Below are 13,708 nucleotides of genomic sequence, written 5' to 3' on the forward strand. Positions count from 1 at the left end.
CCATCGACCAGTTTCAACTGGTAATCCTTGGTTAGAAAGTTCTGAATTTTAGTATTGGGAGAAATATTGATTTTAAGAGCAGTAGATATTTCGCAAATGAAGGTTGATTCTTCAGGTAATACGACCTTTGGATTTCCGCTTGGGCTTACTAGCTGCCGTGAGTCAATTTGCTCGTTAACGCAACCGAGCGTGACAAGAGACTGGGCTACCAGTCTGCAAGGACAGCTAAATAAACTTACACATTTTTTAAAACTGATTGGTTACCCGTGATCTATGAAGATTTCAACAAAGGGCGCATGGTAATTAATTTCTTCAGCCTAAACAAACAGACAAATAACGGCGAAAGCTCATCGGATGTCGTTATTTGGAAATACCCCTGATTGTTACAGTTTGATAATAAAAAAAGTATCCCTGAGTGAAAGCATTTGCGGATTTCGGATTGCGTGGATGATACAATTACTACTCCCTTGTTGTCATCCACATTTTCTGGTATAACCCTACACTTCTGTATTTGTCGTAATTCACATGCTGCTCAGTTAATGAATTTATATTATGTATACTCAGTTGTAGCACCACTCAGATTACCGGATAAAGGTTCAAATTTGGTCTTTCTTGTACCTGGGGTAATTATTTAATCTAAATCCAGGTTTGAAGTGAGGTGGAATGTGAATTATGCACGTGGCAGCCCAGCAAGAGATGTATGATCAGTTGATTTACTTTTTTTGTAAATCAACTGATCATTCCCAGACATCAAAGGATCAACAGGAAATACGTTGATTGATTAATTACTGTTATCTTGCACAGTGGATATGTCAAAAGTAAGTGTTTACATGTGAAGGTAGGGTTACTAAACCTAGGGAATACACTAATATCATGGCGTGAAGTACAGATGTAAAAACAACATACTTTGTTCAAAGGGTAACCGATAATACACTGACTGGTTGTTCATTGTTATCTAACTCAATGTATGTTTTTAAGAACCGTGGACATTATAAAAATAGTTGTCACGTGGGCTTTCTCAGCTAACTTGGCACCTATGTGAAACAATTGAAACAAACTAAGTGATCAGTTAAGAAACAGACACGGGTTATAATATTCGATACATTTAAATAACGTTAAAAAACGATATATTTAAATATTTTAATATATTTCATATATATTCCAAATGTTGTTTCCAAATAATTATTATTAAAGTATTTGATTCTCACATAGACATTTGACATCGAATAAGTATTTTTGTACAGCTGCAGACGCAATGGATATTGTTCCTTTATGTTGATATTCCCGGATACATTATAACTTTGGTAGGTTGTAATAATGATATTTGCATTTTGTTTTCATTCATTCGCTGCAGCTTTGAACAGAATCATTCTTGTTCCTTTCCGTTTGGTTGGGAAGTTTTTCGATGCGCGATAGACGTTGTTTTCACAAGTATTTTCTTTTGTAAGCGTGTATATGTTACAGTCAATGTGTAAAATATGATTCACTCAGGCAATTTATTAAATATCTAAATATTTCAGTCATTTTACAAATTGACTGAATAATCCATTCATTTATTTAACCGACTGACTAAAAATGATAAAGATGACCAAAAGAGCCTAAACACATCACAATATATTAATTATGCTAAGAAAAGAAGCCAAACAATACAGAACTGTACTTGGTGATGATATTAAACACAAACAAATATTTGGAATTCGTTATCATATTAATAAAGATGGACATATTTTTCAGTTAATTTGTAAAATAAACTGAATATTTAGGCGTTTAATACATTTCCTTAGTGAAATCTGTTTACATTTTGAATGTAAACATATACACACGGTAAAATAAGCAATGTGCAGATGAAATATTTACTTTGTGTTGCAAGTCAAAATAGTGTACACGAAGATCGCACAATTACCAAGCAAGTGACTTATCAAAACTGCATCACCATTACCGATGCTCCCCACAAATATACCTACATTTCAAAAACTGTATTTCATTTTTGTTGATCAGTGTGACCATATATCCTTCTACTTTCAATAAAAATGCGCTTACGAATGGCGAGCACAGGTCGCGAACAAGTATAGATTTCTGCTATATCATCCGGGTACTCACTGAGAAAATACAGTAATGCACAGGTAACAACTACTCCCGCGGAATTGCTTTAGATCAGTGCTCTTTTGTACGTTGAAATACTATATATTGTGAATGCCAAAATGATGTATCAAGGATCAAGTAGAAGATACATTGACCGTTGCACTGGGAGTTTATTCAACAGACCGTGAAAATAACACTGCTGTATCTTATTATTTATTTTAGATGACGCAGTCAAAGCTCACTTCTCCTGGCGGCCATTATCGAATGGCCAGCTAAAACACAACCCCGCGCTTACGTCTACAGGTCTCTTCCTGTAGTACGGTAATTAGTATTCTCTCCCTCAAGTGTATCCTCAATGATATAACCCACCCTCATTAATTACATGCTGCTCTTTTCCAGCCTCACGGCTATGGAGCTGTGATAAAGAGTCCAAGTCATCATAAAGTAATTAGGGTCCAATAAAAACAATGCGCCGCCAAACCTCATACATATTATCACTGAAAGTCGTACTACAGACGGTTAATGTCAAATCACAATAAAAGCATTTCAATTGCAATAACATGTTCCAGGACCGTGTATTCTCTTAACACCATCGGATTTAGAAGCAATGGTCGTATAAAACAAAACACATCTATTTGATCACAACAGTATTCATATTATTCCCACAAAATCACATAAAGAAAGGAGACATTAGGAAATACATGTGCATTATCATTTTTCGTCAGGATAACAAAATTTTCTCTCCTTGTTACCACCTCCAGGTTCAGCTTAAGACGGGTCCTCCTTTGGTCAAAAGTTTGTTCCCCCTCTAATGAGTGTGTCACGCGTTGCACACGAGTGGCGGACGGGGTGCACACCCGTGTGCAATGCGTTGCACACGGGTATCACACGCGTGACCAACCCGATGCACACTGGTTGCGTAACGCGTTACCCATGCGTGTAAGGGGAATGAACTTCTAGGCAGTAGTGTATATACTCCGAAACGTCTTCCTCATAATAAAGGATTTGACATCCATAAATTCTCTTCCTTATGTGTATCACTTCTAAATGCCTTTCAAAGACTCAACATTCTTTCACATTTTAATGATATGGTATAACTGGTGATCTTTTCCACAGGAGTTGTCTTTCAAAGTTCATACCGGCCAGATGGTGGCGCTAGTAGGACCGTCAGGGGGAGGTAAATCTACCATCGTGAGTCTCATAGAACGCTTCTATGATCCAGACAGTGGTAGGATATTACTGGGTAAGTCTAGAAGCCCCCAGCCAATCACATTCAGGTTAGATCCAGGTGTTTGTAGCCTGCACTAGTGGAAAGCATAAGTAGAAAATGCCTACAGAACCAGCAATATGATGCTCAGTCATTCATCGATCCGTCATCACCATATTGTGGATTCTCTGGATCATTTCTGGTGTTGTTGACGTCCTCGAGAATGGAGGTCGTCTTCAAGACTCCCCCTGCCACGCTTAAACTCAGCTGCCTGCCTCTTTACGGTGGCATAAGAAGTGGCATCCATCCCTAGTGTTGTACTCATATCGTCATGGATGGCTTTTGGTGTTATTAAAACCTTTTTGTCCATTTCCCAAAGGTCACAGACCCCTGTTTATTTTACTGACTTGTCACAGTGAAACAATTTGCTCACCTGACACAAGTTTCTGTGGACAGTTTTCCTCTTTTTTCGGGAAAACCTGCTCACATCCCTGGATATACCTCCATGACATCATGTAATATGCACAGCAAAAGATTTCACTATTACACAATTCCTTCTATGTGAGGCTAAGAACTTTTCAGACCCTTGAAGATCCGAGTTAGAATAGGTCTTCAGCAACCCAAGCTTGCTGTAAGAGGCGACTATGCTTGTCGTAAGAGGCGACTAACGGGATCGGATGGTCAGGCATGTTGACTTGGTTGATGCATGTCATCGATCCCAATTGCGTAGATCGTTGCTCATGAAGTCAGTCCCTGGATTGTCTGGTCGGGACTCGATTATTTACAGACTGCCATCATATAGCTGGAATATTGCTGAGTGCGGCGTTAAACAACAAACAAACTAACAGAACTTCTCAATCAACCCTCCTACATATGCCCCTTGTTTTCAGGGGATCTAGAAAAGTGAAAGTGAATGTTTGCTTTATTTCATCAATCTGACATTACCGTTCCAGGAGGCCATGACCTGAAGACACTTGACCCTTCCTGGTTCCGCCGCAAGATGGCGATGGTCAGCCAAGAGCCCACACTGTTTGCCTCCTCCATCCGAGAAAACATCGCCTACGGTAAAGTGGCGTCAGACCAGGAGGTAAGTTGCCTGTGATAAGAAGACACGGTCAGTTCCTCCATCGCCCATGAATACATATGGCCGCTGTGTAGAAGTGATGCATGGATAGTTTTGGAAAGGTTTTGTTTTGTTTGTTTCTTGTTTAACACCGCAGTCAGCAACATTCCAGCTATTCAACGGTGGTCTATAAATCATAAAGTCTGAACCAGACCATTCAGTGCAGGCATTTTTATGATAAACTTATCCATGGATAGAATAGATTATTGAAGAGTGTCTGGAGATCACTAACGTGAACATACAGACATGCACTTTTGGTAAGCAATAATACATCAATCAACTTCACTTCAAAATGAAATATATGTTTGTTTACATTTTTAAAATCAGCTTTCAACTCACATGCAGTGTATTTGACGAATTCTGCTGCATATAATACAAAATGCTGCACGATGTTATTTTCTGCAAGATAGGTATATTTCTGCACCCAGTGGGCATTTCTGCAAATATTCTGCAGAATTGCGGAATTTGAGAATTCAAGAATATGAGTAGCTAATCTTGAACTTGAGTATTGCTTGTTACGTTTATCACTACATGTGACCCCTGAGATGGCTGACCTTTGCACAGTGCAAAAGTTTACCCTCTTCTTGCCATTATGATAGAATGGAGATGAACATACTGTGTTTTGAGATTTGTAGTAGTCTCGCTTTTCATTTGATGCCTCTTATTGCAAGCACTAAAAAGCACCACATTAAAATGAGAGAGTCTGAATGTGGATGTGGACCTTGTGTCGTTCTATCCTATTATACCTATAATACCTTTACACCATGTCAGACACTCTGTAAAGCACCACGGACCTTGTATCACTGTTTGTAAAGTGAAATCGCAAATCAACTTCATATCTACCTTGTCTAGGGCGATTATTCTAGCGACTCCAAAACATGACACATCCCTGCTAGGGGCGGTTGGGTAGCCTAGTGGTTAAAGCGTTCGCTTGTCACGCTGAAGACCAAGGTTCAATTCACGACAAGCGTACAATGTGTGAAGCCCATTTCTGGTTTCCCCTGCGTTAATATTGCTGAAATATTGCTAAAAGCAGCATAAAACCATACTCACTCACTCACTTTATTGCTATGAAATAATATCGACCGAAATCCATTAACTCACCACTTTGAAACCAACTGGGCCCAAATGTCCGACATCAGACCCGTACAGAATGGGTGTGTCGGAAAGCAGCCCTCTGATTGGTCAATAGTTAACACACTCACTCATTCAGATTCTGAAAACTCGCCAAATAAAAACTGCTTTCCAACAAATCGTATAGTGCATTGACACTCTTGATATTAATTCATCTAGAAGTATTGAAGCAACGACACAGGGACCTGTGTGTGGGCAGTGGTGGCCAAGTGTGTTGTGTATGGTCCCTCGACGCACATGCTTGACATCACAGAATCATTGTGTTGATTCCAGGTTGAAGAAGCTGCCAAGCAGGCCAACGCCCACGAGTTCATCATGTCATTTGAAGACGGCTACACCACCAAGGTGGGAGAGAGGGGCGTGAGGCTGTCCGGGGGGCAGAAACAGAGGATAGCCATCGCCAGAGCCCTCATCATGGACCCAGTCATCCTGCTGCTGGACGAGGTGGGTCTGCTCCACATCATCCATCACTCTCTTCCCAGTAACATCCTCATTATTGTCTACTGGCTTCTTCCTCACTGTTGTATGGCCCTGTGGGGATTTAGGGACCCGTTCCACAAGCAGTCTTAGGGCTATGACTGTCTTATTCTTTCTTGAAGTATGGTTGTCTGAGTGCTAGGACAGTTGTAAGTCTATTATAAAGTATGGGAGTCACGATTGTCTCAGACCTACGACAGTTGTAAGTCTATAATAAAGTATGGGAGTCACCATTGTCTCAGACCTACGACAGTCATAAGTCTATTATAAAGTATGGGAGTTACGATTGTCTCAGCACTACGACAGTCTTAAGTCTGTTATAAAGTATGACGCAGCCTTACAACAGTTGTACTGCTAATATGATCATAACTCCCATGCTTTATAATAGACTTACGACAGTCGTAAGTCTATTATAAAGCATGGGAGTTATGATCGTATTAGCAGTACAACTTTTGTTAGGCTGCGTCAAAGCATGGGAGTTACGGTGCTAGTGCTATGTCATAAGTGTAATTAAAGTATGGGAGTCTTAACACTTCTATTGTTTAAGTCTTCATTATAGTATGGAACTCCGATTGTCTTACCACTAAGATCTCTTTGTGGAATGGCACCCAGGGTCAGAATAGGTCCCCAGTACCTCATACATGTGGTAACAGGACACAGACAGATTGTCATTGGTGTGCCTGGCCTGGACTCATTAGTTTCAATCAGTCAAAATTAGTCTTCTGAAAACAATTACAGCTTTAATCTACTTTCAAATCTGAAGACGGAAGAAGGAAAATTAATGCTACCAATGTTTGATCTGGTTCACACCAATACAACTGGAGTGCTGATAATATCAGCACTTGATACAATCTTGAAAGAACATGTACTTTGATGAGATTACTGATATTTTCTCAAACCAGCTACGGGGTCGAATCAGTCCTGGGTATTTATCACGATACAGTGGTCACTAGCAGGTACAGTGATGTGTAACCATGGTAACAACAATCGTCTTGTACTTTCATGTCAGACATGACAGTCATCAGCCATTGTTTTCCCAGCATCCCCTTCGCAGGGAGCAGTCATTATGCTACAACAAACATGTAGTGATCATGTGAGTTATTTCATTTCCCCCCGTGGTGAGAGTTGTTTCGGCATCTGTACATGTTTGTCGCCTTCCAGGCCACCAGTGCTCTAGATGCAGAGAGTGAACACCTGGTCCAGGAGGCTATAGACCGCGCCATGAAGGGACGAACAGTCATCGTCATCGCTCACAGACTCTCAACTGTCAGAAATGCCACACAGGTATGTAATGCTTCAGCTAATGATTGAGCTCATCTCGGATTAAAAAAGGCAAAATTCCTGGTGATCATTTTAGTGGGGAGTGAGTATTGTTTTATGCTCCTTTTTGCTATATTCCAGGAATATCACAAGCTTCCCCAAATAGCCTGTGTTACAGTACACCATTTACCTACTCTAGACAATGTTTCTCTGTTCCTGTCCACCCTTGCCCTACTGTACACAGCATTCCTCTGTTCCTGTCCACCCTTGCCCTACTGTAGACAGCGTTCCTCTGTTCCTGTCCACCCTTGCCCTACTGTAGACAGCGTTCCTGTATTCCAGTACACCCTTGCCTTACTGTAGACAGCGTTCCTCTGTTCCTGTACACCCTTGACCTACTGTAGACAGCGTTCCTCTGTTCCTGTCCACCCTTGCCCTACTGTAGACAGCGTTCCTCTGTTCCTGTCCACCCTTGCCCTACTGTAGACAGCGTTCCTGTATTCCAGTACACCCTTGCCTTACTGTAGACAGCGTTCCTCTGTTCCTGTACACCCTTGACCTACTGTAGACAGCGTTCCTCTATTCCAGTCCACCCTTGACCTACTGTAGACAGCGTTCCTCTGTTCCAGTCCACCCTTGACCTACCCTAGACAGCGTTCCTCTTGCCCTACTGTAGACAGCGTTCCTCTGTTCCTGTACACCCTTGACCTACTGTAGACAGCGTTCCTCTGTTCCTGTCCACCCTTGCCCTACTGTAGACAGCGTTCCTGTATTCCAGTACACCCTTGCCCTACTGTAGACAGCATTCCTCTGTTCCTGTGCACCCTTGCCCTACTGTAGACAGCGTTCCTGTATTCCAGTACACCCTTGCCCTACTGTAGACAGCATTCCTCTGTTCCTGTGCACCCTTGCCCTACTGTAGACAGCGTTCCTCTGTTCCAGTCCACCCTTGACCTACCCTAGACAGCGTTCCTCTTGCCCTACTGTAGACAGCGTTCCTCTGTTCCTGTCCACCCTTGCCCTACTGTAGACAGCATTCCTCTGTTCCTGTCCACCCTTGCCCTACTGTAGACAGCGTTCCTCTGTTCCTGTCCACCCTTGACCTACCCTAGACAGCGTTCCTCTGTTCCTGTCCACCCTTGCCCTACTGTAGACAGCGTTCCTCTGTTCCTGTCCACCCTTGACCTACTGTAGACAGCGTTCCTCTGTTCCTGTCCACCCTTGCCCTACTGTAGACAGCGTTCCTGTATTCCAGTACACCCTTGCCCTACTGTAGACAGCATTCCTCTGTTCCTGTCCACCCTTGCCCTACTGTAGACAGCGTTCCTCTGTTCCTGTCCACCCTTGCCCTACTGTAGACAGCGTTCCTCTGTTCCTGTCCACCCTTGCCCTACTGTAGACAGCATTCCTCTGTTCCTGTACACCCTTGCCCTACTGTAGACAGCATTCCTCTGTTCCTGTACACCCTTGCCCTACTGTAGACAGCGTTCCTCTGTTCCTGTACACCCTTGCCCTACTGTAGACAGCATTCCTCTGTTCCAGTCCACCCTTGACCTACTGTAGACAGCGTTCCTCTGTTCCTGTCCACCCTTGACCTACTGTAGACAGCGTTCCAGTATTCCAGTACACCCTTGCCCTACTGTAGACAGCATTCCTCTGTTCCAGTCCACCCTTGACATACTGTAGACAGCGTTCCTCTGTTCCTGTCCACCCTTGACCTACTGTAGACAGCGTTCCTCTGTTCCTGTCCACCCTTGCCCTACTGTAGACAGCATTCCTCTGTTCCTGTACACCCTTGCCCTACTGTAGACAGCATTCCTCTGTTCCTGTCCACCCTTGCCCTACTGTAGACAGCATTCCTCTGTTCCAGTCCACCCTTGACCTACCCTAGACAGCATTCCTCTGTTCCTGTACACCCTTGCCCTACTGTAGACAGCATTCCTCTGTTCCTGTCCACCCTTGCCCTACTGTAGACAGCGTTCCTCAGTTCCTGTACACCCTTGACCTACTGTAGACAGCATTCCTCTGTTCCTGTCCACCCTTGACCTACTGCAGACAGCGTTCCTCTGTTCCTGTACACCCTTGACCTACTGCAGACAGCGTTCCTCTATTCCAGTCCACCCTTGCCCTACTGTAGACAGCGTTCCTCTGTTCCTGTCCACCCTTGACCTACCCTAGACAGCATTCCTCTGTTCCTGTACACCCTTGCCCTACTGTAGACAGCGTTCCTCTGTTCCTGTACACCCTTGACCTACTGTAGACAGCATTCCTCTATTCCAGTCCACCCTTGCCCGACTGTAGACAGCGTTCCTCTGTTCCTGTCCACCCTTGCCCTACTGTAGACAGCGTTCCTGTATTCCTGTACACCCTTGCCCTACTGTAGACAGCGTTCCTCTGTTCCTGTACACCCTTGACCTACTGTAGACAGCGTTCCTCTATTCCAGTCCACCCTTGACCTACTGTAGACAGCATTCCTCTGTTCCTGTCCACCCTTGACCTACTGTAGACAGCGTTCCTCAGTTCCTGTACACCCTTGACCTACCCTAGACAGTGTTCCTCTTGCCCTACCGTAGACAGCGTTCCTCAGTTCCTGTACACCCTTGACCTACCCTAGACAGCGTTCCTCTTGCCCTACTGTAGACAGCGTTCTTCAGTTCCTGTACACCCTTGACCTACTGTAGACAGCGTTCCTCAGTTCCTGTACACCCTTGCCCTACTGTAGACAGCATTCCTCTGTTCCTGTACACCCTTGCCCTACTGTAGACAGCGTTCCTCTGTTCCAGTCCACCCTTGCCCTACTGTAGACAGCATTCCTCTGTTCCTGTACACCTTTGACCTACTGTAGACAGCGTTCCTCTGTTCCTGTCCACCCTTGACCTACTGTAGACAGCATTCCTCTGTTCCTGTCCACCCTTGACCTACCCTAGACAGCGTTCCTCTGTTCCCTTCCACCCTTGCCCTACCGTAGACAGCATTCCTCTGTTCCAGTCCACCCTTGACCTACTGTAGACAGCGTTCCTCTGTTCCTGTACACCCTTGCCCTACTGTAGACAGCATTCCTCTGTTCCTGTACACCCTTGCCCTACTGTAGACAGCGTTCCTCAGTTCCTGTACACCCTTGACCTACTGTAGAAGGCGTTGCTCTTGACCTACTGTAGACAGCGTTCCTCTGTTCCTGTACACCCTTGCCCTACTGTAGACAGCGTTCCTCTGTTCCAGGTGGTTGTGATTGACAAAGGCCACATAGCTGAGCGAGGAACTCACGATGAACTCCTGGAGAAAGATGGCGTCTACAAACGTCTTGTCCTGCGACAGCTGATGGCGGCCGACATGCCGGGACAAACTGTGGAGGCTGACACACCGAGTGAAGCGAACAACGCCAGTGAAGGGAACGCAGGGACGGATGTAACAGTTTAATTGTGAACACATCGTCAATCCTTCCCAGGTTTTTGTACAGTATGTTCCTCCATTATTTGGGATGAAATGATACATCGGTAATCCGGTGCATTGTGGGTTTTCATGTGATGCTACGATTCGTGTTTCAAGTTCATTACTAAAAATAGCTGCTGCAAACATGTGGCTAACAGCTAGTTTTTCCTTCTGAACCTGCTCTGAAATATTTATTTTCCAGAAGTTTCCATGCAATTTGACGTAAATATGAGTATCGCAATTCATATCGTATCATGACCGATGTATCATGATAAATACTGTATCGTGACCTTTGTATTGTGATATGTATCGTACAGTGACCTTGTTGTATCGTTTCACCCCAATCCATTACCCATGAAGATGTATCGCTACTTGCAGTGTGGTAGTCAAGCAATGAAGTGAGAGCTTCTTAGAAACTCATGGAAGTCAAATAGAGCTGGGACAATTCTAAATTTACTACCTCGGTACCCACCCTACTATTATCTGACCCTACCCGGGTACCCGCTGTAGGTGTCAAGAGATAGGTACAACATGTCCGATTGTGAATAGTTGGAATGTATTCCTGGACAAAATGTATTTTGTTACACATATAAAACGATCTGGTCATGCATGCCTGAAGTTTTATCTTTATTCAAACATGTAATAGTCAGAAGGAATGGGTGAATAGTCAGAAGAAATGCCAACATTAGTGACTTCCAATCTCATTAAAATCTGATCTTAGTTCTCGCTATCGCTAAACAAAGACCTGAGGACATCCCATTAAGGGTCACGTCAGAACGACCTTTCATCCAACCAATCAGAGCGTCACTTACCAGATCATGAAAATGACAGTCAGAATGTGTTTTCTAATCATGCAACCACGAAATATTATGCACGAGGTATTCCGAACGACAGTAACAGGTTTTACAATTATATCCATACAATCTAGGCTATCTATAAGCCATTCCAGAGCGTTCTTCTTATCAGTTTTAGTTTTTTTAATCGAGAATACATCAAAATATGTTTCGAAGCGTAATCACCAGTTTGAAACTAGCTCGTAAAAAGCTGCCTTCTGATTGGCTAATGTCGATTTCTTGTCAGTCATTTCATTGGCCGGTCAAAATTCGTGAAAGGTCGTTCTGACATGACCCGTAATGGGATGTCCTCAGATCTTTGTTTAGCGGTAGCGAAAACTTAGGTCTGATTTTAATGAGATTGTAGTGACTTGTAGTGTAACCATATAGTTCTAGATCATTTTTATCATTAAACAATATATCACGTGACTAACCACTGGTCCGGGTAGTCCTGTGGGTGGGTCCTTCTCAGTACCAACCTGACCATAGTACTCAAGTTACCCATCCTAGCCCAAAAGTCAAATGTGCCTTACTTCATGTACTTATGACTTTGTGCAACCCCTACAATGGCCTGATATTGAAGCAGATCTCCGAAGTAGATCGCTGCAAGGTTGCAGCATGTGTTGCTTAAGAAATATTGCTGTTTGTGCGAATCTGAGGCTATGGCTTGATAAGGTAGTTTAAATAAAGCGACCACACTCAAGTCGGATGTATGGCTTCATGGGTGATGGGGAGCATAGCATATACAAGCCCATCAAGTACTGATGCTGCTGTGAACAAGGCCAGCCTGGACTGTGATATTATCTAATACTGGGCTTACAGATTCTTTTGGCAACATTGATTTTGCAGTGTTGTCATTTTGAGATTCTATCATATTTGTCAGATGTTCTGTAACAAGTGTCATATTTAGGATAACACTTTCTTTGTTATGTACAGATTCTAGCACTTTTCAGGGTTGAGTCCCGTCCGGGATTCGAACCCACACTCCCAGAGTGAGGCACCTAGTCGCCAGCACACAAAGTCAGCGATCTAACCCACTCAGCCACCGAGCCTTCCACAAAATGAAAGTCCAACAACTGGTAGTCTAGATCATGTACTTTGTACCAGAACCTGCACTTTACTGAGAAAGTGTTATCCCAAATATAACATCTGTTACATTTGACCACTTTCTAAATGGCATTGTGCATTCAGAGATGTTGTGTATGTATAGATTGAAGTTGTGTAAGACTGGTATTTGATAGTGTTATCATCGTAACAGATACAACTCAATTTTGAGATTGTATCATATTTGTCAATAGTGATATGCTGTATATAGATTGAAGTTGTGTTTGAGTGTTATTTTTATACTGTCACCCCATTTCGATGCCCAGAGCAATAACTGTGCATCCATTTGGTCCATTGTGGTTCATCAGATTACCATGCACTGTTATCTTTGACAACATCATATTTGTTTCAGATTTCTATTTCTATTAATTTTATGTCTCGCAGGTGTAGCCATGCTTTTGTTTGCATGGGGAATCCTGTGTACGGTGAATCCTGGTTCCAGAATGTATAGAATTCTTGTGTATATCATGCACATGAGATACGGGTAGAGAGATACTATTACTTGCACAACTGGTTATAGATAGTTGACTGTGAAGAGGACTTCTGTTGAAAATCTGAAGACTTTAGTGCATAATGACAGCCACAGTACAGGATCTATATCTGTAATAGAGGTAGTTTTCTTTGAATAATGAACAATGACAACTATTATTTATTTACACGGTTAACAAATTGTATGTATTGTTTAAAATACATGCAGACATTCCCTATCATAATCATCAAGAAAGCAGGAATTCCTGATTAACAGGGTCCAGACTAGGAAGGTTTCACTGTACTCACATCCTTCACTGTGGCAGAGATTGGTCCATAGCCATTATCCAGGTTCCCACTTCACTGTGATTTGGGTAGTTAATCATTGTTGTTTTTTGTGTGTCTATATGTTTGTGTGTATGTCTGTGTGTGTATGTGTGTGTGTTTAAATGTTTGCGTGTCTGGCTGTGTTTGTGTGTCTGGTTGTGTCTCTCCTTGTGTGTAACCGTGTCTGTGTGTGTGAGTGGCAGTCGGGTAGCCTAGTGGTTAAAACGTTCGCTCGTCACGCCGAAGACCCGGGTTCAATTCCTG

The 13,708-nt window shown here is 43.1% G+C and overlaps 1 protein-coding gene across 1 annotated transcript in view; it reads left to right on the top strand.

Moving 5' to 3' along the window:
• The window catches only part of LOC139455266 (uncharacterized), a 35,278-nt gene extending 23,838 nt beyond the window's left edge, over positions 1–11,440 (top strand). Inside the window, exons 13-17 of the mRNA XM_071236818.1 lie at positions 3,199–3,325; positions 4,243–4,376; positions 5,820–5,990; positions 7,185–7,307; positions 10,503–11,440. Coding sequence (XP_071092919.1) covers positions 3,199–3,325; positions 4,243–4,376; positions 5,820–5,990; positions 7,185–7,307; positions 10,503–10,700 — 753 coding nt within the window. The 3' untranslated portion in view covers positions 10,701–11,440. The remainder of the gene's footprint in view (positions 1–3,198; positions 3,326–4,242; positions 4,377–5,819; positions 5,991–7,184; positions 7,308–10,502) is intronic.
• The last annotated feature ends 2,268 nt before the right edge of the window (positions 11,441–13,708 follow it).

Source organism: Haliotis cracherodii, unplaced genomic scaffold (assembly GCF_022045235.1).
Source record: "Haliotis cracherodii isolate W230 unplaced genomic scaffold, xgHalCrac1.p SCAF_11, whole genome shotgun sequence".
Classification (NCBI taxonomy): domain Eukaryota; kingdom Metazoa; phylum Mollusca; class Gastropoda; order Lepetellida; family Haliotidae; genus Haliotis; species Haliotis cracherodii.